Source organism: Tenrec ecaudatus, chromosome 6 (genome assembly GCF_050624435.1).
Source record: "Tenrec ecaudatus isolate mTenEca1 chromosome 6, mTenEca1.hap1, whole genome shotgun sequence".
Lineage (NCBI taxonomy): Eukaryota > Metazoa > Chordata > Mammalia > Afrosoricida > Tenrecidae > Tenrec > Tenrec ecaudatus.
Genome location: NC_134535.1, coordinates 126,049,998 through 126,075,492, shown reverse-complemented (window position 1 = coordinate 126,075,492; position 25,495 = coordinate 126,049,998). Strand labels below are relative to the sequence as shown.

General features: G+C 42.4%; 1 protein-coding gene across 1 annotated transcript in view; it reads right to left on the bottom strand.

Moving 5' to 3' along the window:
* Positions 1 to 353: 353 nt before the first annotated feature.
* LOC142451657 (antigen WC1.1-like) overlaps positions 354 to 25,495 on the bottom strand; it is a 117,112-nt gene continuing 91,970 nt past the window's right edge. Inside the window, exons 9-20 of the mRNA XM_075553370.1 lie at positions 18,993 to 19,301; positions 18,588 to 18,902; positions 16,947 to 17,030; positions 16,528 to 16,842; positions 14,191 to 14,505; positions 4,714 to 4,755; positions 4,322 to 4,636; positions 4,083 to 4,115; positions 3,584 to 3,721; positions 3,099 to 3,194; positions 1,461 to 1,607; positions 354 to 475 (exon numbers count right to left, since the gene is read on the bottom strand). Coding sequence (XP_075409485.1) covers positions 354 to 475; positions 1,461 to 1,607; positions 3,099 to 3,194; positions 3,584 to 3,721; positions 4,083 to 4,115; positions 4,322 to 4,636; positions 4,714 to 4,755; positions 14,191 to 14,505; positions 16,528 to 16,842; positions 16,947 to 17,030; positions 18,588 to 18,902; positions 18,993 to 19,301 — 2,231 coding nt within the window. The remainder of the gene's footprint in view (positions 476 to 1,460; positions 1,608 to 3,098; positions 3,195 to 3,583; positions 3,722 to 4,082; positions 4,116 to 4,321; positions 4,637 to 4,713; positions 4,756 to 14,190; positions 14,506 to 16,527; positions 16,843 to 16,946; positions 17,031 to 18,587; positions 18,903 to 18,992; positions 19,302 to 25,495) is intronic.

Below are 25,495 nucleotides of genomic sequence, written 5' to 3'. Positions count from 1 at the left end.
TTCCTAAGAGCAAATGCTCAGTGTAAGGCATGATTCCAGAGTTTCATGATATGTAGGGAAAGCACAAACATTGCTGTACATAAAGACTGAATGGGGTCTGTGGAGAGGTAATATACTGAGATTTCAAGTGAGAAATCACATTGGGAAAGGCATTTGGATGAAGACTAACCTTTCTCTGGTTAAAAGGGATGAATGTTCCCAGATCCTTAAGAGAACAACACTGGGTTGGGAAACTAAGAGTATTTATTATGATTTTTTTAGCATTACAATAATGGAGAAAACAGCATTTGTGTTTATTTTGGGAAATAAAATAAAAATGATTCTTCACTGATATAATTGTTGCGAAAATGGCACTACATGGTGCTAAGCTCAATGTCATCATATCCAAGGTCTTCCCCTTGCCCATGGACCACTGAGCAAGCTTTCCCATCCATTTTGGGGTAAGCAGCTTTGCTATGAGACTGCAGAGAGTCACCTGAAACAAGAAGGATGATTCTGGTTACAGCAGTGACACAAAGACAGGACAGAGGCCCTTGGTGGAAGGACAGACTAGTACAGAGGGGTCCCCAAGTATCTGAGGACACTTAGTGCTTGTTTGGAATGCTAGAGCCACCACATACTGACTTGGAGCTCTGTGCAAAGCCATGTGCTGATGTGACTGCTGGTAATAAGATGAGCCAGCAATGAGAAAGCCTGGGAGAGAGAAGAACATTTTTCTTCAATACTACTCTAACTGAAGAGTCAGGGCAAAAATCCCTTCTCTAGATACCCTAGAATCTCACTAACCAGACAGTAAACAGACCATCTTTACCTCAAACTCCTCATGAGAATGCTCATAGGTCCTCGGTCAGATGTCAGGTAGGGCCTCTCATGTTGTAGTCCCTTGCTTCTCAAGGATCACATAGTCAAACCTCAACATTAATCCTGGTCAAGGGAAATGCTACCCTTTTTCTGTCCATTCGTATACTGAGAAGTAAGTATCTTTTTGTTTCCTTTTAGTCCTGAGACTTTCAGACTTTAACTGAGGCCACTGTACATTGTACAATAAAACTTGACAATGTCACCTACTCTCTAGGTTACATGCCTACTCTCCAGGCATTCCATTAATTTGCTGTTAAAGATATTTCCAAGATAAGCTCTCATGATCTTCAAAGGCCTCCTATTTATTATCAGAATACATGTCCCATTAGGGTATAAAGTACATGAACAAAAGCTCTGCACCTCATTATGCAACCCATTCCCATTGAGGGAATGGTAGGTATGGAACAGAGGGCCCAATGGGACCATGTGAAAGAAGAGATACATGGCTACACTATTCAAGCTACAGAAGAGTCCATCGCTAGATGTAGCAAGTCAGCCAGATTGTGACTGTACAGGAAACAAAAATGAGAACTGGAGCGTCCAAACGGAGTGTTCTTCTCACGAAATAGTAAGATTCTGGAGCAGAGCGGTCCACTCACCTGCCTGGGACCATCCAGCATCATTTCTTTCATCTTGGAAAAAATGTTTTTCACTCATTCCTGGGGTAGGAGAAATTTCAGGAAAAGGCAACTCTTCAGTATCATCATAACCATGTTCAGAGGCATCAACAGGGCTTCCTGGAGGTTCTGAAAGCAGGCAAGGGTGTTAGTGGAACAGCTACCATTTGTTGGCCTACGTGGATGCTCAGTTTCTTCTAATGCAGAGATTCTAGCTGACCCACACAGACCCCAGATTTCAAAGGCTTTCCAAAGACATGCATTTGATCTCAATATATTAGAATGTATTTAAACTAATTATGCTTTTTAAAAATGGTCTTTCATACCTAATATATAATTGCAGTTACTGTGTTACTATTTCAAAGATACAGTAAAAGAGCTGTAACCCATAATATGTCCACATTAGTGACTGAGGGAGTGTGAACATGATGTTGCTCACTTACCTTCTGAGGCTATGAGAGACATACAGTTCTCAGAGAGACAGACACTTGGGTATGTATAATGCAGAGGCAGGAGTCTGGCTTTCAATCCCCTCCAGTGCTCTGATGACTCAGGATCCCATTTTTACAAAGCCCTTCTGGACATCACCCATCCCTAGGGCTAACCAGCTCTCCTCCCTGGGGAAAACTCAGGGGAAAGTCTCCGGTCTTCCAAAAACAAGCCCCAACCCATGGTTTGAGTCCATTCAGACCCAGTGACCTTGTCGCAGAGTGTAGAGCAGCCCCAAGTGTTCAAGGCTGCTCTCTTTATGGGAGCAGATTGCTGCCCAGCAGCTGGTCCCTGTGAGTCGCTGACCTTGGGGGTAGCAGTAGGATGTTTAAACATGGCCTCACCAAGTCCCTGGGTCTAACTCTGAGGCCCCCTGTCAGCATGAGCTCCTCAGGGTTGATCCGTGTCATCCTACATGCTCCATTTATTCCAGGAATCTATTACATCAATTTCTCCCTCATCTCAATATACATATAAACACCAAATAATTCCAATAGCACATTACCTCAGGTTCAAAACTGTATTTTCCAGTGTTCTCTCTTACCCTGGAATATTGGAGATTGCTCGATCGAAGTGTTATTTTTAAAACATAGCCTCTGAATTGATACCAGCCCAATAGACGTACATCTGTGCTTGAGTAGAAGTAGTTATGGATACAAAAGCTGAGCTGGGTTTTCTCCGTCTGGGGTCCCAGAGTAGGCAGAGAATAAGGCATTGTTTCACTAGAGATAGGGGACCTTTTCCATCCCAAGCACAGAAGAACTGTTTGGATGGGATTCTCCTTCCACAACCCAACAATCCAAAGGCAGATCTATTCCTATTACCTGGAGCAGATTCAGGATCTTCATCCTCCTCATTGTCCCCAGTGTAATATGGCAGCTTAGTCACTGAGTCATCAGACATGTTTTCTGAGAGGGGAAGAAATCACATATAACAAGCAAAGCTTTTCCTACAGAAGGAGGTTGAATTTCAAGGTTCAGAATAAATCTTGAGTTTTTAGATGAGTAGAGACAGGGGGTGGTGTTCCTGCTGAAAACAAAGGTGCCGTGCACAGCTAGAGACTATGTGCTTCCTGAAGAGCCCCACAGCGATAGCCAGCACCGGACAGAAGGGAGGGCACAGCATACACACCTGAGAGCTCCAAAAGCTTCCCCTTGTCTGGGTTGACGAGGTAGTCAATGTCCTCATACAAGGCCTCCTCAAGAGCATCTTCAAAAGCGTGTGCATCTGCGGAAAGCAACGTGAGCACAGAGACTGATTTAGACGGTGCACTTATTAATAGGCAAAGCCTTCGGTTGTTACAGTGCTCACCCTTGGAGAAAGCCTCTGGCCTGTCAGGCACAGCTTCAGCCTGTGCCCTTTTGCATCAGAACTAAGTCCTGCATCTTGTTCTGACAGTCTAGCTCCACTGAAAAGAGTCACTCTTTCTGAGACTTCCCACACTGACCCCGGACCACAGATTCAATGATGCAGACACCGGAGTCTATTGTACAGAAGGTGGAGTTTTGCCGGAGGAAGAGAGTAAAGACTAAACTTGGGCATATTTCTTGATCTCACAAGTGGCCCAACACATTTCTTGCCTACTTTCCAGTTCCTTTAGAATCCCTGAGGCCTACCTCGGTGCTCTGCTCTCCGTCTGTGCAGCTGCGTTCCCAAGATGATAAAGACCAGGAAGAGAAGAGACCCTAGGATGACACAGAGCACCCAAGGCAGGGAGAAGATGCCAGAGTCCGGGGAGGAGGCTGCAGGGTTGCCTGGGGACAGAAAAGTGGCCTTCAGACTCTAGAGAGGACCTGATGTCCAGGAGCATCCCTGAACTCAGTCTTTCTTTAGTCCTTGGCTCCAGGAGAGTGTCAGCTCAGGTCACATGGGCTTTCTTGTGCCTCAAGAAGTGCCTGACCTAGGAGCTGCTCTCAGTGTGTCACCTGTGTTCTGAATGTGGTCTTAAGGTGCTCTACATGCTGGTGAACATTAGGGTCCCCGTTCTGTTATAATAGGGCAATCAAAACTGACAATGTCTAATTGTGTCAGAAATATGGAAAAATTTTTTATTGCAGATCCTTGAGAAATCTGAGTCTCTTCTCTATCACATGATCATATCCAAAAACCACTTACCTTTAGTGGTGGGAGGAGATGTTGTCCTCTCTCCTGGAAGGAAGAGAAAGACCATGGAACACTGGAGAGGCCATCATGTCACACCTATCATCACGTAACATTCTCCCAGTTCTCAGGAGACCACATGTGTCTGTGTCTAAAGCCAGCGCACAGGCAGACAGGTCTGCCCAGGAAGAGTTTATGGATACAAACTCAGTCCTCTTTCAACCTACACTCTTGCTCCCCACTTCTGCACTCACCTGAGCACCTCACTCCAGCATCCTCTTCATGCTTGCACTCACTAGGGCCCCAGGGCTGAGCTGCACAATCCCACAGGGAGGACTCCCTGCCCCTGCACTGCACATTATCCAGCCAGATGCTCCCATTTCCCGGACCGAATGCAGCCTCGTGCAGGGCTTCCAGGGCAGAGCCACAGCCCAGCTGCTGACACACCACCTGGGCCTCTGCCAGGCTCCAGGAGTCATCACACACGGTGCCCCAGGAGCCATTGTGCCAGATCTCCACTCGCCCTGAACACTTGCTGTCTCCTCCCCTGAGGCGGAGCTTCTCCCTGTCTGGAAGCAGCAACATGTTCATTACTCATCATCTGGGAGGCAGTGAGAACCCATGAGAGGTGAGAGCAGTAAAGTACCTGTGCATGGAGTCGTGGTTGGGCAGCTCTTGGGTTTCTTTCCTGAAGAAAAAGACAACGGGGAAGAACTGAGTTAGAGAGAGCTGAGCTCTGGAAAGAAATTCAAATCAGTACCAGGCTTGAGTCTTTCAGGACAGGATGTCCTAGGTCTTATTGAGCATAAATGCACAGGAATATCAGGAGCTTAATGAAATCAGAACCTTCACTTCCCCTCCAACAGATGAACAAGAGGGGCATAAGGTGATTCTTGCGTTTTTTCTTTAGCTATAAAGTATCATGAAGAACACGTGACTGGAGCTAATGGTTGAACTCTTGATTGTGAACCCAAACCTTTTTATTTCAGATCAGAGGTGCCTTGGGAGAGAGACCTAGTGACCTGCTTCTGCTAGGACACAGCCTGACCATGCTCAGGAACAGCTGCACCGAGTACACAGAGAGTGTTGTTCTGAGTAGGAATCAGCTGGTTGATAAGGAACAAGGACAGTGATAACAGCAGGAATTCATTAGGTTAAAAAATCACAAGAAGTAAAATAGACATTTTTGGACTTTGGATCAGCTTCATGGATAAGGTGAGAATTAAGGACATTTTGTATTTTTTTAAATAGATTTTGGTGAGGGGCACAGGCATGACGAATTCTTCCACATCCAATAGTCCTGTTCTTTCTTGCCTGAGATAGGACAAGGTTTGTTAATGTTGGTCAGGGTGTGCTCCAGAGTGATGGATATCTGTCCCCTGTCTTACTGTAACACACACAGGGCTGCTGCACATATCTGTAAGTTTGCTGTAGTGTGGGGACTTGTTCTGTGTTGCTGCAATCCTTGAAGGCTATGCTATAAGCATTTCAAATACCAGCAAGGTCTCCTGCAGTGAACAGACTAAGAACAGACTAGGGAGAAGGAAGAGGTGGTATACATGTCAAATATTGGACACTGAACATGTTATGAATGGCAATCAACATTATCTGATAGGGGCTGGTTAAAGGAATTAACTTACCATATATACTCGTGTATAAGCTGAGTTTTTCAGCACAAAAAATGTGCTGAAAAACTGGGATTTGGCTTATACACGGGTCAGTGGCATGAATCTATGTCATCTGGTCAAGCCCGACTAACAAAAGGAGGAAATCTCATGAAGGCTGACATAGAGTTAATACCAAAGTGGGTTTGAGATGCATGGGAAGACATTCCAGAAGACATGGTGCAACATGCCTTCCAAAAATGTAGCATTCGTAATGTTATGGATGGCAGTGAAGACTGCGCTTTGTATGAAAATGACAGCAGTCATGGTGATGACGGTGATCTCAGTGAGGACAGCGTCTATGATGACCTCACACCAGCTGAAGCTCTGCATTGGGATACGGATGATGATGAGGAATCCAGTTTTGAAGGTTTTTAACTCTTTACATTTTAGCTTGGATGCTGATTGAGCTCAGGGAATAGTAGTCTTAATGTATCATTGTTGATACCTTATTGCTTTTTCAGAACCTATTTTCCACTTACTGTGCTGGTTTACTAATGTTAAAAGATTTGTTGTCCTTTTATTTATGTTTTTGATTTAAAATAAATATTTAAATACATCACCCCACTGATGTCTCAATTTTTAGTAATTTTATTGTCATTTGTTTTGATTATTGAAACTCACCAATAGCTTCTGCATTTTCCACCCTAGGCTTATATTCGAGTCAATCAGTTTTTCTGGCTTCCCAGGTAATAATTAGGCACCTCGACTTATACTCGGGTCAGCTTATATTCAAGTATATACAGTAGGTTAAAAGACAGTGAAAATATGACTGAGGAATGGCTGCCTCCTTAAAGTAGTCATCCTTCATGATGTGGACGGAGCGCAGCTTTGGAGAACTTCCCTAGCTAGTGGATATGACTCGAATGAAAAAACAGCAACAAACATCTGATAATAATTAGAATGTGGAATGTCCAAAGTCTGAATCTCAGAAAATAGGAATCACCAAAAATTCAAATGGAACACATATGCAGATTCAGGTTGAAGCAGAAGAAAATTAGAACAAGTCCATATGGAGCCCAGCTATGACTTTGAATTTATACCACCTGAACTTGGAGACTGCCTCATGAACAGAACTGACGCACTGAAGATCAGATGAGCTGTGAGATGACAGCAAGAATATGATGCCTGAAGAAAGATAAAAGTAGGGGGGAAAGAGGGGGAAGATGAACAGCTGACATCAGGGGCTCAAGTAGAAAGAAAACATTTTGAAAAAGACAAGGACAACATATCTACAGGTGTGTTTGACACAATAGATGTATGCATTGATTGTGATAAGAGCAGTAAAAGTCCCCAATTAAAAAAAGAATGATACCAGTCATTAAAAAGACAGGAAAGAAAGGAAAAACCAAAATGGATGTCATAGGAGACTGAGAAACTTGCTCTTGAAAACAGAGTAGTTAAAGCAAATTGAAGGAACAATGACCTGTCCTAAGGAGCAGTATAATGAAATACACAAAGGCTTGAAGTTAGAAATCAAAAGTGCAGAACCCAGTCAGCGTACTTTAATATAAAAGAGACAAAGAGAAAAAATTCCAGCCTCAACTTACAATATTGCAAGATAGTCTCTGGGCAAAATATTGAATGATGCAGGAAGTATCAAAAGCAGGATACACAGAATCACTGCACCAAAAGAATGAGCTGGCATCCAACCCTTTCCAAGGTAGCATACACTAGAGAAAAGTAGTACTGAAGTAGAAGTCCACGCTGCACTGGAGACGTTAGGGGGAAGCCAGGATCCAGGAACGTACAGAATGAATACCAATTGAGATGTTTTGAAAAGTTGATACAGTGCTGCAAAAATTCATTAATTTATGCAAAGAAATCTGGAACACCTGGCAATGGACTGGAGGAGACCTGTATTTTTGCCGACTCAAGATAAAAATAACCCTCGAATATGTGGAAATTATTGAACAATAGCATTAATATTCTAGGAAAGTAAATTTTGCTGAAGATAATTCAGAAGTGTTTACAGCAGTGGATTGATGGGAGCTGTCAGAAATTCAAGTCAGATCCAGAAGGGGACGTGGATTAAAGTATGGATAACATTTTGAAGAATGCAATTTTAGAACATTAAACTGTGCTCACGTGGAACCTGCGCATTGACCAAGAGGGAGTTGTTTGAACATAACACAGGCATGGTGGTTGAAAATCGGGAAAGGTGCTCTTCGTGTTGTTATCTTTCACCATACAAGTTCAATCCGTATGTTGAGCAAATATCCAAGAAGCTGGGCTTTATGCAGAAGAACATATCACGGTTGGAGGGAGGCTCATTAACAAGCTTACGTTGACGTAACCTTACTTGCTGAAAGTGAAGAGCACTTGAAGCGATGAAGACCAAAGGCTACAACCTTCCCTGTGGATTACAGCTCATTGAAAAGAAATTCAAATCCTCATTTTGGACGAATAGATAATATCATGATAAATGGAGAAAGGAGTGACGTTTTCAGATACTTCATGCACTTGAATCCATAATCAGTGCTTGTGGGCAAGTCAATTGGGCAAGGCAACTGCACAAGATTTCTTCAAGGTGTTAAAAAACAAAGATGTCGCTTTGAGGACTAGAGTGTGCCTGATTAAAACTGTGATATTTCTAATTGCCTCATCATCATGTGAAAGTTGGACAATGAGGAAGACAAACTGGTGAATAATGGATACATTTGAGTTATGATTCTGTCAAAGAATATTGGAAGGATTTGAACTGTTAGAAGAAAAATATATCTTCTTGGAAGAAGTACACCCAGAATGCTCCTTTGAAACTAGGATAGCACATCTCAGGTACTTTGGAGGTGTGATCCTGAAAGGCCAGTTCTCAGATAAAGATATCATTCTTCATGAAGTACAGGGTCAGTGAAAAAGAGGAAGACCATAAAGGAGATGGATTGACAAATTGGCTGTAATCTGGGGTTCAAACATGACAACAATTGTTATTATGGAGCAGACTGTTTTGTTTTACTGTACATATATGTTCTGTGATAGGTTTTAGGTCAACTTGGGTGGACCAGTATTCTCCCATGATGTGATCTAACTTCACGATGGGATCTTCGGTGAAGTTGCCAAGCAGTTGTGAGGAGAAGAGACCTCCTTAATTGAATCATAACTTTGGTAACTGTGAGAGAGCTTTCATTCAGGCTATGGCCTATGAAGGGGTACCCTGCCAAACCTGGAATTAAAAAAAAGCTATATATTATAGTTTAATATCTTTTTTTAAACAAAAGAACCTAATCACCCCCAAAGTACTGTCCATTAATTAAACTTACTACATTTGTCAAATCTGAGATTTCATTCTTGGAAATATTTTCAAATTTCTCTGTTTGGATGACTGACAGCATCTCCCTCATTTTTTCCTCACCTCCTCAACATAGTGAAATTGCTTTCCTTTGAGGTCCCTCTTTACTCACAGAACGAAGTGAGGTCAGGTGACTAAGGTGCACAGGACAAGAGAGGCATGCTGGGTTTTTCCTTAAACTGAAGCACTGAGATGGCTGCGCGAGTAAGTGCATTGTTGTGGTGGCAAAACCTGTGCTCTGTCTACCACAAATCAGGCCCTTTTTTGTTGCACTGTTATGCAATCTTTCAGAATCTCTAAATAGAAAGCTTGGTCAACAGTTTGACCTGATGGACAAACCCCAAATGCACTCTCCCCCTCACATCAAAAAAGAAAATGAGTATCATCTTGATCTTTGGTTTCACTTCATGAGCTTTATTGGGCGAGGTGATGATGGTGTCCTTTGCCGGCTTGATTGATGTTTGCTTTGGGGGTCATAAGAATAGCACCAGGAATGACTTTGGGAAAAGTCTGTGTCTCTTCAGAGCTGTTCTTTCAAAGCACAGTATGTTTCTACTCGATGCTCTTTACGTTGGTCAGTCAGAACCCCAGAAACAAATTTAGCGGTGATCCTTCTCATTCACAAATCTTCCACTAAAATTGGAAGCTGAACTGATCTCCAAGACAGTCCAGATAACTTCCCCACCTCTTCAATGGCCCATCATTGGTCTTGAAGCACAAGTGCACAAATTTTTTTTGACAATTTCCTCTTTTAGGGAAGGTCATCAGATGTCCAGAATGAGGTTTGTCATCAATCAACATTTCACGTTTGTTGAAATGAGAAAACCACTCATACACTTGAAGTTTTTCCCATAGCGCAGACCTTGTAAGCTGTGTTCAACATTACAACAGTTCCTGCAGCATTTTTCCTGAGCAGAAAACCAAATTTCACAGCTGAATGCTGTTCTCTTAAATTGGCCATCATGCGCACACACAAAGTTTCAAGCAAAACTGCTTTTACATAAAAATTCACTGTGACCAGAGAGAACATTCCCAGGTGATGCCACTGGGTGCACTAACTCAGTTAGTTGCTCAATGCTTGCCTATTGAGAAAAATGTGTATTGTTCATTTTTCTTGGATACCCTTTTTCATTCTTAGTATAAATTATGTATGTCTACTGTGGATTTGGATCCTGCATCTGGTTCATTGAACTTCAGTTATATCACCTGCCAATCTGAGATGTCATCAGCTGGCTGCTGAATTTGAATTAATATGGCCAATTTCAGATTCATTCAGCTCTGCATCCACCAACCAGCCTGTGTTTTCTGTCTTCATATTCATGTTTCGTATTCGTCAGCCCCTCCAGCTATAGGAGTCAGTAGAAGTCTGCAGCTTATAGCTCATCCATGGCCCTCAACCACATTGAACTTAACCTACTTCTACAACTGTGTGCGCTACTTCTTGATGGAAGTCTTCTTTGATATACATACCCATACAAGCCTCACTGGTTTTACTTTTCTAGAGAACTAAGCCTGATGCAGGATCAGTATGAATAATGGCTGATTCTCAGTGCAGCTTTCCTTTATTGTAGATCAGTTCTTATTACTAGTTCTAATGAGTCTGGTCTCTTAAAAAATAAACAAAAACAGAATTAGGAAGTAAATGTGAAAAGAGCATATTGTTGTTGCTGTTAGGTGCAGTTCAGTTGGTCTTACCTATAGTAATCCTATATACAAAAGAGCCAAACACTGTCTGGTCCTGCCCCATTTTCACAATTACTGTTATATTTGATCCCATTATTGCATCTTCAGAGTCATCCATTTTTTTGTGTTTCTCCCTTTCACTGATTGCCTACTCTACCATGTATCATGTTATTTTCCAGGCACCGGTTTCTCCTGTTAATATGTTTGTATTAGTCTGGGTGCTTTAGAGAAACAAATCCACAGCAACTCATGTATAAGCGAGTGTTTTATATAAAAGGTACGTGCACATCAAGAAATCATCCCTACTCGGTGCTTCCCAAGCCCACAAGTTGAACATTCACCCACTAACCCATATGCCCAACACCAATCCACAAAGTCTTCATCCATCTCACAAAACAGACACTGTGATGCCAACTGCAGGAGGAAAAGCGAATCTGTGAATGTGTAAGCATCTCACCACTGGCAGGGGTCTAAACATGGCTGCTTCAGCACCCAGGGCTGCATCAGGGTAGGTCCACGTGGCTTCTCCTTGGGGATGTCTTGCAGGAAGTCAGCCTTGCCAGCTGAAACAGGGAACTGGCTAAGGCAGCTGCACCCTGGTCCGACCATCACAAACCAAGAGACCTGAAAACTAGAGGGTGAGGCTCACTGAGCCATTTATCCCTCCGCCCTTCAATTAAGCCCACATGTGTTTATCAGACAGGTTGGCACAATAAACTAACTCAATGTTCAAAGTACATAAGACAAAGTCTTGCCATCACTTAAAAAAATCACTTTATTGGGGGCTCATACAACTCTTATCACAATGCATACATCCATCCATTGTGTCAAGCATATTTGTTGCCCTCGCCATTCTCAAATATTTGCTTTCTATATGAGCACTTGATATAAGCTCCTCACTTTTTCCTCCCTCCCAGCCACCCCCTCATGAACCCTTGATAATTTAAAAATTATTATTATTTTTGTCCAACATCTCCCTTCACCACTTTTCTGTTGTCTGTCTCCGAGGTTATACTTAGATCCTTGTAATTGTTTCCCCTTTTTTACCCCAACCCTCCTTCCACCCTTCTGTATCACCACTCTCATCACTGATCCTGAAGGGATCATCTGTCCTGGATTCCCTGTGTTTCTGGTTCTTATCTGTGCCATCCTCACTTCTAAGGAGCATTCTGGCTGTACTTCTTTCAAGGCAGATTTATTCTTCAGATAGTTGATGGTACTTCCAATATTCATTGCCAACACCATAATTCAAATGCATCAATTCTTCCCCAATATTCCTTATTCATTGTCCAACTTTCATAAACATATGAAGTGATTGAAAATATCATATATATATGGCCTGGGTTTGATGCACGTTAGTTTTCAAAGTGACGTCTTCGTTCTTTAATACTTAAAGTGGTTTTTTATGGCAGATCTGCACGAAGCAACTCAATATTTGATTTCTTGACTACTGATTCCATGAGCATTGATTGTGGATCCAAGCAAATGAAATTCTAGACACCTTCAATCTTTCTTCTGTTTATCATGATATTATCTATGAATCATGTTATCTAGCATGATGCTATCTATTGGTTAACTGGTATGGAGTTTTCCCCCCTTCTCTTTTCATTGAGTTCAATCCATATTCAATGCAATGAGAAAAAAAAAGAAGTGGGAGGGCGGAGTGAACCCTATATGTTGAAAGTAGCTCTCCTTGCACTGAGCTCTAAGTCTGTGCAAAAGGAACCAATAAAGACACTGCGAACACCAATTACTGCGGCATGAAAAAAGCTTCGTGGATTTGGGCAACCTCAGAGAATAGTGGGTTGAAAGAAGGAGAAAGAACTCAAAACTGTCAAATTTAGAATAAAAGTCCCTCAGAAAATGAGAGAGGATGGAATTTACTGAGTAAGTGTGAACATTATCCAAAGAAGGTGCCAGCATGTATTTTCCACTCTGAAGTGGAGAACACGGAATGTGGTGCTGAACTACTGGTTGGTAGATGTGATGGAGGAAGGAACAGGGAGCTTCTGCACAAGTGCTTCCAGTCTGCTAGGGTAAAGAGAGGGACATTGAACTTGAACAGAAAATTGGGACCGATTATTGACCAATTGAGGTAATGTCAGAAGATATGAAATAGCAATTCTGAGCAGTTGGAGAACAAAGTTAAGAATGTATAGTAGGAATTTTAAGGTGCATTAACTGACCTTCAGAAATATATCTGTCATCGTAGTGTGAGATTAGTGAATTATTTGTACTTTTCTCTAGGCTTGTCCTTCAGCTTGCATGTAGTCAGACAGGAGTGTGCAGATAGGAGACATTTCCAAGGATCAAGGATCAGCCATGTGAGTTTTATAGAGGAAAAGTGTGGCAAGGGAATTACAAGTGGTGACAGGAGAGTGGATGTAATAATAGACCAGGACATGTAAACAAGTAAGCAAAAAGTTCCTGGCATAAGGCCCATGATTGCAATGGTAAACAATGTAGACATATTCAAGATTGAGTCTTCATGGGGAAAAATACCTAACAGAGAGTTAAAGATGCTGGCCAAGAATACTTGACTACAGATCTAAAGTAGTGTGATTATGGATGATGGATATGTGAAATAGACCATTAGATGAGTAGTAACAAAATATAGGTGAATAAGTGTAACAGGTTGTCTGCATGAATATTAAATTGAGAACAAGAGAAAAAAGACAGAAAGCATGCAAGCCTGGTTCTGAAATCTTCAGTGGATTATTGAGTGCAGAGCAGGAGGGAAGAAGACTAATAAAGAAATGATGAGTTTGTCATTCCATGCGTTTAAATGGAATTGTGATTTAAAAATAATTTCAGAGTAGAACTGATTAGAAATTTCAATGGGGATCAAGATCAAAGAAGATGCTGGTGCCACATTTAGGATCAAAGGTAAGTGGATTATATGAAAAATACTAGCCAGGCTTTGCTTTGAGTAAGAATGTGAAAAAACACTGAAAGACATCAGAAAAATATGCTGATGTTAATTAGAAAATAAATAGGCATCAGCAAATTATTTTAGTACAAGAGAGAAAGTATAAGCTTGGGCCAGATACATGATTACAGCAAGAACAGAAAACTGTAAATCCATATGTTGAAGGGTGAACTTGTAGTTTGGCTTTTAGCAAGAACAAAGATAGGTTGAGAAGACTGAGAACATCAGTCTGAGATTATTTCTAAGGTGTCCTATTGTCTTTTACAACGGAAAATTATGAGAAGACCATATTATTTATCTTTTTTAGGAAGAACAAAGCATAAGATACCCTCTAGGTCCCGCTCACCCCTCCAGGTTATCACTCTCCATCACCCTCATTGGGGTTCAAGATTTGACATTACGGAGCAGGCAGTTAAGTGACCTTAGTGCAATTACAATGGGAAAACATGGGTAAATAGCTATAGTATGCTCAATCTGAAATTTGCATCATATAATTAAAACAAAATTGCATTACTGAATACATAAAAGGATGGTATAAAATTCAGATGAATAAATTACCTTCACAAACGATGTGAGCTACATCTTTTGCAGAGCAGGATCTGTGGTTCCAGGGATCAGAAGGACACTGCCACAGGGTGGTGTCACTTTTCTGACACTGGATTCCATCTACCCACAGAGGTTGAGACCCTGACTTGATACCAGCAGAAATATTGAGCTGCCCAGTGTTCCCACAGCCCAACTGCTTGCAGATCACAGCCAGCGTGGTGGACTCCATCAGGTTACTGCAGACGCTGCCCCACGTGCCGTTGTAGAAGACTTCCAGCCACCCAGCACAGTCATGGTCATCACTCACCAGCCTGAGGGCCAGAGACTCTGAAAGTAGAGATTACTCTTTAGGAATGTATCCATGACCTTAGTGTGAGATCAGTAAATTATGTACACTTTTCTCTAGAGTCGTACAACTGTTTGCATGCAGCACGGAGTGTGCAGATAGTAGAGTTTTCCAAGGGTTGAGGGTTCACCTTATGGGTTTCACCGTGGGAAACGGTGGCAAGGCAGTTAGAATTGGAGCACTAGGATCCAATGTGGCACCCTTGACTGCTTCCTCCAATCTAGGAGATGAAACCAAGTGTAAGGGAGCCTCACCCCTTGCAGGAGTTCATAAGTCAATTTCTGATCTTTTTTCTTCATTACAGTACCTTTCCCTCCACTTGTGCCCTGCTGTCTCTCATATGCTTCTGTTGGTAGACTGCATCAAGTAATTTCTGACTCAAAATAGCCCTGGGTAGAGAAGAACCAAATACTATCCAGTTCTGCACCATCCTCATAATTTTTATTATTTTTGAGCCCATCGTTACAGGCACTGTGTCAATCGATCTGATGGCGTCTTCCTCTTTTCCACTGCCCTTCTACTTTACCAAGCATGACCTCTTTCCCCAGGGACTAGTCGCTCCTGACAACATGTACAGAGTATGTATGAAAAGTCTTGCCATCTCTGCTTCTAGGAAGCACTGTGCCCGAACTTCTTCTAAGAGGAATTGGTTTGTCCTTTTGGAAATTTATGATGCTTTCAATATTCTTTACCAGCACCACAATGCATCATATCAATTCTTTCATCTTCCTCACTCAATATCCAAATTCCACATGCTTGTGAAGCAATTGAAGATACCATGGGGTGTCTCAGGCACACCTTAGCTCTCAAAGTGACATCCTTGATGTTCCAAACTTTAAAGAGAGCTTGTACAACAGATTTATCTAATGCAGAAGGTCATTTGATACTTTCAGTGCTGCTTCCCTGAGCATTGATCATGGATATAAGTAAGATGAAACCCTCGACAGCTTCAATCTTTTCTGTTTATCATAATGTAATCAGTGATCAATTGATACAGTAGTGAGGGTTTTGCCGTCTCCACATCTAATTGTAAGCCATTTTGAAAACTGGGATTACTGATCACCATCAAACAGCACTTCAAGTCCTAATTTTCAGCAATCAAGATTGTGTCATCTCTACTTGAAGGTTGTTAATAAGTCTTACCCGTGATGCTGAATTCTTCCTCATATGGTTCAGTTTCTCTAATGATTTGTTCATCATACATATTATATAAGCATGACCAGAGGATACAACCCTGCCACGCAGCTTTCCTGACTTTGAACCATGCAGTGTTCCCTTGCTTTGTTTGAGCAATTGTGTCTTGGTGTACAGGTTCATCGTGAGCAAAATGAAGTGTTCTGGAATTCCCACCTGTCTCAGTGCTGTCTATAGCTTGCTCTGATCCACGCAGTTGAATGTCTTCTCACAGTCAATAAAATACAAGCAAGCAGTTCTCTGGAATTTTCAGCTTTTAGCCAAGATCCATTTGGTGTCAGCAATGAGTCTGTCAATTGTCTGACAGTGTGTCATACATGTGATTGCTCGCATGTTGGTGTCAGCTTTGCCACTGGTATTTCAAATACCACCAAATTCCCCTAAGATGGACAGATTTCAGCAGAACATCCCGACTAAGGGAAGACTACAAAAAAGGAATACACTGTCCACGTCTGAGCAATTAGCCCTGAAAACCTGGGTCTGAGATAGGGCGTAGAGGAACTGAGGTCAAGTGACGTAGCCTTCCAGTTATTAACTGAGATGCAAGATGTTAGTGAGATTTGAAATAGATCGTTATTTTTACTATGTCTAAAATCGAAGTCCTGTTTCTCTGGGAAACACTAGAAATGTGTGGTGAAATCAATGTAGGGAGACATTTGTTACCCGCAGGAATGTGAATAGCAAGGACCATAGCTAGAAGCTCCCATTCTCTCAGACTATGTAGCTGAGGCTCCCCAAAGCCCATGTCCCAACTCCTGTGGAGTTTCAAGCTTCCCACCCCAAATACGGTACCCAGATAGAGAGCTTACCTGAACACACAACCCCTGCATCCTCCTTGTGCCTGCAGTCGTGCTGCCCCCATTTCCGGGAAGCACAGCTCCACACATGGGACTCTTCTCCTGTGCAGTTCAACTCATCAAGCCAGATGGGTCCTGCTCCTTCCCCAAAATGAGCAGAACCAGTGGTGGTCAGGGCCACGCCACAGCCCAGCTGTCTGCAGACCACGTGGGCATCCCTGAGGTCCCAGCTGTCATCACAAATGGTGCCCCAGGAGCCGCCATGGTAGATCTCCACTCTCCCCTCACAGCTGCTGCTCCCGTTCACCAGGCGGAGCCATATGCTCTCTGTGTGAGACAGGGACTTCAACAGGGCGTTTGCAGAGGGGAAGTTGTAGAGGAGGCAGCTGTACAGCGATGGGAATAGATTCTGCACCTGCAGGCGCCCTCACCTGAGCAGTTGGCCCCATTGTCCTCTGAGACTGCTGCATCAGACACGGAGACATTGCAAGGTGGCAGCAGCTGCGTCTGATTTCCTATAGAAATGAGACGGTTAGGGGAGCAGAGGGCCTGTGCCATGGAAAGTGGAAATAAATAAAATGAATATTTACTGAGGGAGCCTGAGGTGAAAACCTTAATATTGGATAAAAATATCGTAGCTTCAGAGTGAACCTTTTCTATAGAGTCCCACTTTTGACAATGACAAATATGCTTCTTTTCAACAAACTATTGTCCTTATGGTGACTCAGGAAAAGTCGGCAAAGCTGTGGTGAACCATGTAAGGTCAACTTTTGGAGACAAGATCTCAGAGAAAAGCGAAGGGCTACTGGATACAATAGAGAATGATTAAGAAAGACATCAGTCAGCGTAACACATGGCAAAAAAATGATAAATTATCAAGGGTTCATGAGGAATGGGGATAAATGAGCTGATACCAAGGACTCAAGTAGAAAGAAAATGTTGATGGCAATATATGTACAAATGTGCTTGACACAATGGATGGATGTATGGATGTGATAAGAGCTGGACGAGCACCCAATAAAATGATTGGAAACAAGGAAAGTGATTAAAGAACTGGATACATTGCAAGTTAATTAAAAACTGGATACACTAGAAAGTGATTAGAGAAGTACAGTATTGGTGAAAGAATAGAAAAATCATATTGTGGAAAAAATGGAGAGCCTCAAAAAGATTAAAAAATACATGAACTCTGTGATAAAGGTAGGGCTGCAGGGGAAAAACATTTTTAAGAAAGGTTATGAGCCAATTAGGAATCCATGTAAGAATACAAAGCTTGCCCCCTTCATCACATCAGATGCAGAAATAAATTGCAGAAGAATTGAACTATTATATACAAAAGACAGACAATTAAACTTCCAAAAATTGTGTAAAAGAGTATCGTCATGACCTTTGATTTTAAAGTGAACATAAGAAGCTTCGGGGTAAATAAAATATTGATGAATTTGTATTTCATTAAAATTAGAAATATGGTTCATTAAAATTTATTATGAGAGTGAAAACAAAATAGCAAATGTTTAATATCTCAGATAACACATATGTATATACACAAAAAGCCATTGTCACATGATTTGTAACAGCATTACTGGTTATATACAGTAATTGGAAACATATCACTGCCAGTAGTTATATGGGCCAATATATTTCATGTGATCTTTTTATGGGATACTTTATATGAAAGTATGAATGAAACACCGATTTAAGCAATGACTTGGATGAATCATAAACATAATATAGAGTCAAAGAAGTTAGACAAAAAGGAATATACTGAAAGATTAAGTTTAAAAAAATTGGCAAACAAAGGTTGGAAACACACTCTGCCTAATTTCTCTATGACAGAGGCTGCAAAAAGATGAGTGAAAAACATGGAGATGATAAGCCTTGAGCAAAAGACAGGAGTATAAAAAATTGGATTAAAACGTGATTGGAAAAGGAGGCCGAGTAAACATCAGTGATGGAGGAGAGAGAAGGAGCAGGGCTCTGTACTGCATCTGGCCTTTTTGAGACACGGAAGGCAACACCCAGGGCGAGGAGAAACCAGAGCGGCCGAGAGTGAGCCCTGACTCCTCTCTCACCTGAGCAGACCACAGAGGCTGTGCTTCCCTGGGCACACGCAGGAATCCCCAGGACAGTCACAGGGCAATTCCACAAAAACGACTCGAGTCCTGAGCAGTGAAATCTGTGTTTCAAGATCTGCTGCCTTCCTTGCTGAGAGGATGCTCTTGGGGTGGAGACTGCAACTCCGCAGTTCAGTTGGTGACAGACGACATTGGCATTGGCCATGCTCCAGTGGGAGGCACAGAGCGGCCTCCAGACTCCAGAAAGATTCATCTCCACTTGTCCCTCACACTGGGAGCTGCCATTTTTCATGAGCCGGACTTCTGCGTACTCTGGTGGAAGAAGATGAATTTCAGAAAAAATGTGTTTTTCTTACACCAAGAGAATATGAAGGCAAGTTAAAGATCCCCTGTGAGGCTCACCTGAACAGACAATGTGGACAGTCTTACTGTGGGGACAAGTGTCTGTGGGACAGGACACTCTGGGACAGAACCAGAGCTCAGATTCTTCCCCCTTACACTGGAATTGCTCATTCCAGACCTTTCTATTGGCATCTCTCATGGGCACGTCCTTCAGGACAGATGCAACTTTGCCACACCCCAGCTCTGCACAGATGACCTTGGCAGTGAGGAGTGTAAAATTCACATCAGACACTGGAGTCCAGTCTTCTCCTGAATTCACTTCCACTTGCCCCGAGCAGGGTCCATGTCCTCCACCCAGATGCACAAATCCTAAGGGAGGAGAAACAAACACAGTGAGTGTTCATGGTCCCGTCTTGACTTTTGGTAAAGACATTACAGGTTATGATGTGAAGATATTACAGGTCATGATCTGAAACTCTCCTTTCCTTAGTGGTGGGGCAGGGGCAGAATTCTAATATCAGTGCAAAAAATGAGAACCCAGTGAATGGGTTTTTGAAGGGCTATCCAGAAGGTTTAAAAACATTGGTTTAGAATGACTGACTGGAACGTGCTTTGGGAAGTATATTTTGGGAAGAAATGAATTCTTAATATATGGGTATGGAACTTTCAGCGAATAAGGAAATTTCACCGTAAGAGAGCATTGAAGCTTAATTGCAGAGGTATTAAAAACAGGACTTATTGAGAGGTTAAAGCAAAAGCAAAAAAAGAGGGGATAATGAGGGGGTATGGATTAGGAGAGGGTGGACACCTATTGGATAAGGTTAGAAGGTTACTATGAGCTACTGGGGCTAGAATTCTGACTTTATCTCTTTCCTTTCCTATCCTCTGGCACTGGAGATAGGGAAAATCATAAAATCTGGATGTGTAAATACATGCCAAACTGCCGACAAATAGATGACTGAAGAAAAGAAATACAGCCCGTGTAGGCAAACATTGCCTTCTTTCCCCTAGGAGGGATACTTGGGTACAAAGACTGATTAAGCCTTGAGTGTGTGAGCGTGTGACTATTTCATGTCAGGACTATTTGCACAAAGGCTGAGCGATAAAGAAATTCCTTGTCACAACAACAGGTCCGAATGTGCTCTTGTGTGACAATGCTTGTTACCTATGAACCACGAGAACATCTTAGTCTGAAGGCATTGTGCCCAAAATAGGCCCTGAGTTTGATTTTTTTGGTAAATTTCCTCCTTCAATGTGAAAAAAACCTTGGCAAGTGGAGACGCTCAAGAGCCCTTCTCTCCTTTGAATCTCTCTCTCTTTTACTCTTGACTCAATTACATGTCTGCTACCTTAATACTGAAACCTATAAATATATGCACATAGATATATTCCCCCATCATCACATATAAATATATTTACATATGCACATGCCTGTATTTAGATTTCTATAAATGCCTTTTGCCTTCTAGTTCCTTCCTCTATTTGCTTTTACTCTCCTCTTGTCCCACTATCATGGTCTCCCTTCATTTGGGTTTCAGTAATTCCTCTCTGTTACATTGCCCTTGATCAAGTCCTGCCAGGCCTTGTTGGCTCACCAAGCCCTGAGAACGATGATATTTCTGCTCAGAGCAGCCAGAGCACACAGAGAACCATAGGGCCTGTCCAAGTACTAGACTTGATGTCCTTCACTGACCCTTAGCACTACAGGGGACAACACTGGAGACACAGTGGGGCAATGGTGACTGTTCTGACCCCACCATACCGAGGCGACACACTAAGGGTATGCAACAGAATGACAAGGGTAACAGAGCAATGAAGTCCCCAGAGAATACAAAAAAATAGCCTGTGGGGCCAGGGCGTGGCACCCCATCAGACTCGACCAGAAAACACACCTAAAGATCAACAAACCGACCTTGAACTATTTACAGGCTCTTCGTTTTTTTTTGGTTTTCCTTTTTTTGTCATTGGTTTTGTTTTCTTTTGTTGCTTTGCTCTGCTGTCTTTTTTAAGGTGCATATTATTATCTCTGCAGGTCTATCTAGATAAGCTAGGCAGGATAAACAATCTGGAGGAGAAAACAAAGGGACCCATGGTTCCGGTTGTGGGGAGACATGGGAGAGGAAGAGGTGGGGTAAAGGAAGTGGGTGTTAACCACAACAGGGATAGGAGAACGAGTGGTCCATTATGCTAATTTTTGCTGAGTTGATTCTAACCAGTAACAACCCGGAAGAACTAGAGTTGCCCCATAAGGCTTCCAAGACTATCCATAAGGCTTCCAAGACTATTATTTCCAGGAGTAGACTCCATCACTTCCTTCTATTAAGCAGCTGGTGAGCTTGAAGTACAGATCTTTCAGTTAGCAATAGAGTGTTCAACCACAATTTCACCAAGGCTCTTTGCCATATATTTTATTTTAGGAGCTCTGGTGGTGTTGTGTTTATGTGTTGGGATGTGAGCTGGATGGACGGCAGTTCAAAATCACACGTAGCTCTGCAGAAGAAAGACGGGGCTCAGAAAAACACAAGCTCAGAAACATACCAAAGGTCACTTTGAGTCAGAATTGCCAGTTGTACAACCATTAGCCTCTCTCATTAACAATCTGGTTCTACTACTATGATGGTGCCTGTGTTTTGGACCTTGATTTTCAGCATGATATAGAACTCTTTCAAGGGACTTTCAAATCATCTCCACTGATGAAAGTTACAGGCAGTTTAAAGAAGTTGATCACCCAGTGAAGTTCTTGGCTTTACCTATCTACTCTCATAGCCTGAGCAGGCCAGAACATGACTGACCATCATACAGCAAAAGGTCTGCAGAGCATCAGAGTATCACACTCTGTGCTGGGCCGAGTTCCTGAGTGACTTCAGGGCAGCACCACTGTCGTCATTCCCACCCAGAGCAAGTGGTAGAATCCAACTACTGACCCGGCTGTTGGTAGCCCAATGGTAACCACTAGGGCTCCTCCATAACATAAGAATCAAAAGGGACAGTCTCTATGGAAAAAGGAACGTTCAGAATTAAGACTTGAATCGTCAGCATAAAAGCAGGAGATTGGACCCAGGGGCTTACAACTGAGATGAGTATGGCATTTAAAACTGAAACACAGAGACAACAAATGGAGAGATGATGGAGAGTAAATGCCACTAGGAACAGGCTCAGTACTCACTGCCATCGAGTCAATACTGGCTCATAGAGACCTCCGCAGTTTCTGAGACTGTAACTGTTTATGGGAGTAGAAAATCCAGCCTTTCTCCTGATGCTCCATAGGTGAAGTCATAGAAGGATGGGAAAGGAGAAGAGAGAACACAGAGAAGTAGAGGAGAGGAGAGAGGGAAAAAACGAGTACTGTAATAGCAGAAGAGATAATGGACGACAGTTTTCTAAATTGGGTGGGACGTGTTAATGCGTTTAGTCGACAAGGTGAGAGAAGCCAGAGGAGGCTGTGACAACCCCACACCCAAGCGTGTCCTACAAAAGGAGCTACACATCAAAGAGAAAGGGGAGATTCTTGAAGAGCGTATGTTTGTGAAAACAATGCGTACATGATTTGTTCTTATCAATCACATATTCTGTGTCTTCCCCCCGCCCCTTCTGTCTTCAAAGAAGTTTATGTTGGGCTTTATATGTTTGGAAGTGTTATTTATGTAGGTGTGTTATTTGGAAAAAAATACTTGTGTTAGTCTGGGTAGACTAGAGAAACAAATCCATGGATACACACATGTGTATAAGAAGGAGATTTATATACAAGAGCAATGGAACATTGAGACAACAGCGCAGCCCAGTCCAGATCAAGTCCATAACTCTGATATTAGCCCCTATGTCTGATACCAATCTATAAAGTCCTCTTCAGACTCACAAAACATATGCAATGATGCTGAATATAGATCACAGGCCAGTGGGTAGAAAGTCTTTGGATCCAGTGGCATTGGAGACATCTCAGTGCTGGAAGGGGTATCTGTATGGCTTCTCCAGCACCCAGGGCTACATCAAGGTGGGTCCATGTGTTTTGACAGCTGCTATGTTTCCCAGGGTGTGAGCAGAGAGTCACCCACCTCCAAGGAGGAAATACCGGAATTCCCAGAATCCTTAGAGGAAGGCTATTCCCACAGAGAAGCCTCCTGAATGACAGGCTAGACTCCAACCCTATGTGCTTAATCCTTAAACTGACAATTATATAACTACCACAATACTGTAATAGAAAAATATGTACTCTTGAGAAGCTCCCTCACCTCCTAAAAAGTTCTCATGAGGTCCTAGCTAACAACATAAGACAAAGGAAAAATATTAAAGATATTCAGCTGGGGAAGGAAGAGGGAAATTACTTTTTTTGCAGACGATATGATTCTATATATTGAAGATCCCTTAAACTCCACAAGCGGAGTGTTGGAAACAATAGAGGAATATGGCAGAGTGGCAGGATACAAAATCAACAAACAGAAGTCTATTGGATTGCTCTACACATCAGACAAGATCACAGAAGAGATGATTTAAAAAATATCTAGGGATATAACTGACTGAAAAAGCAAAAGATTTGTATGAGGAAAATTATAAAACACTACTTCAAGAAATCAAGAGTGACCTCAACAAATGGAAGAATATCCCAGGCTCATGGATTGGCAGACTCAGTATAGGAAAGATGTCAGTTCTGCCCAAGGCAATAGATAAAGTTGAATGTTATCCCAATATGAATACCACCATTCTTCTTCAAAGAATTGGAAAAACAGATTACCAACTTCTAAGGGAGGGGGAAGAAACCCAGAATTAGCAGAGAACTCCTCAAGAAGAAGGACAAAGTGGGAGGGTTTGCTCTACCTGCTTTTAGTACTATACGCCCACAGTAGTCAAAACAGTGTCATATCCAGACCAATGGAAAAGAGCTGAAGACCCAGAAATAAAAACATCAGCATACAGGTAACTGATCTTTGATAAGGTCCCAAAAATATTAAATGGGAAGCAAATGCCATCTTAAAAAAATGGTGCTGGAAAAAATGGATATCTACCTGCAGAAAAATGATGCAAGACCCTTACCTCACTCCATGCACATGAATAAACTAAAGGTGGATCACAGACCTTGAACTAAAACCCCAAACAATTAGGGCCATTAAGGAGGGAATTGGGATAAACCTGAGAACCTTGGCACAGGGAATCCATAGGCTATCAGAAATAGGGAAGGATACAAATACAGAGGAATCGCAAATAGACAAGTGGGATATACGGAATATAGGACACCTGTGTACATTGAAAGAATTCACCAAGAGAGTAATAAGAGAGTCCACTGACTGGGAAAATACCTTTGACAATGACACATCAGACAAAGGCCTTATTACTAAAATCTATAATACTTTGCAAGCTTATAATAAGAGAAAAACTAACTGCCCACTGAGGAGGTGGGAGAAGGACCTGAACAGAATTTTCACAGAGTCTGAAATCTGAATGGCCAATAAACATATGAGAAAATGTTCCTGATCATTAACCATAAGAGAAATGCAAATTAAAACAGCTATGAGGTACCACCTAACACCCTCAAAGAGCTCAATTAAAAAAAAATCAGAAAGCAACAAGTGGAGGGGCTGTGGTGAGATAGGAACTCTCATCTACTGCTAGCAGACCTGTAAGTATGTACAGCCAGTATGGAAATAGATTTGACGATTTCTAAAACAGATGGAAATCGAATTACCATACGACCCAGAAAACCCCTACTGGGCATATAGCCAGAAGAGTCAAGAAACAAACCACAGGCAGACATCTGTGCTCCAATGTTCATTGCAGCACAGTTCACAATAGCAAGGAGTTGAAAACAACACAAATTTCCATCAACAGATGAATGGATTAAAAAACTGTGAAACTGTGGTACATACATACAATGGAGTACTATGTATTGCTAAAAAGCAGTGACGAACACATGAAACATATCACCGCATGGGAAGAACTGGAGGGAATTATGTTAAGTGAAGTAAGACAAGCACAAAAGGACAAGTATAACATGAGTCCGCTGAGGTAAGTTTATATATATGAAAAAGCTACTGCATACAAACACTCGAGGGGTGAAGTCCAGGTAGAATGGCAGGGGTCAGGTAAAATCCAGGGGTACATAGGGTAGCCAACTAAAAAGGGGGTGGAAGGAGGAAAGGGGGAAAAAGATGTGTGATGGGGGAATAGGGCACTGACCCACTCAAGGGAAGGGTATTGTTTGTTTCTCCACAGGGAAAGAGGGACCAGATATAAAGCCAGTGCCAGATGAATGCAGTGTGCCGACAAGGAGTGGGGAGCCAGTGGAGGGGCCTGAGGGCTCGGCCCCATACCAGCTACGTGGACAACTGTCCCTCACCCCAGAAGAATTTACTTGAAAGGACGACACTGAAGCTGCAGCTAGGGGAGAGGGGCATGTCTGATCAGAGCAAATGGGAGCAAAGAAGGGGGAGGAAGAGAGAGTGGAGCACATCCTGGCCCATCAGACCTGGAGGATGATATCCCTGCTTTGAACAGCCAATGGACAGAGTGGACAATGTGGCTGATCCCACTATGAGACACACTCTTCCTTGATGGAGACTCAATGTCTGGAC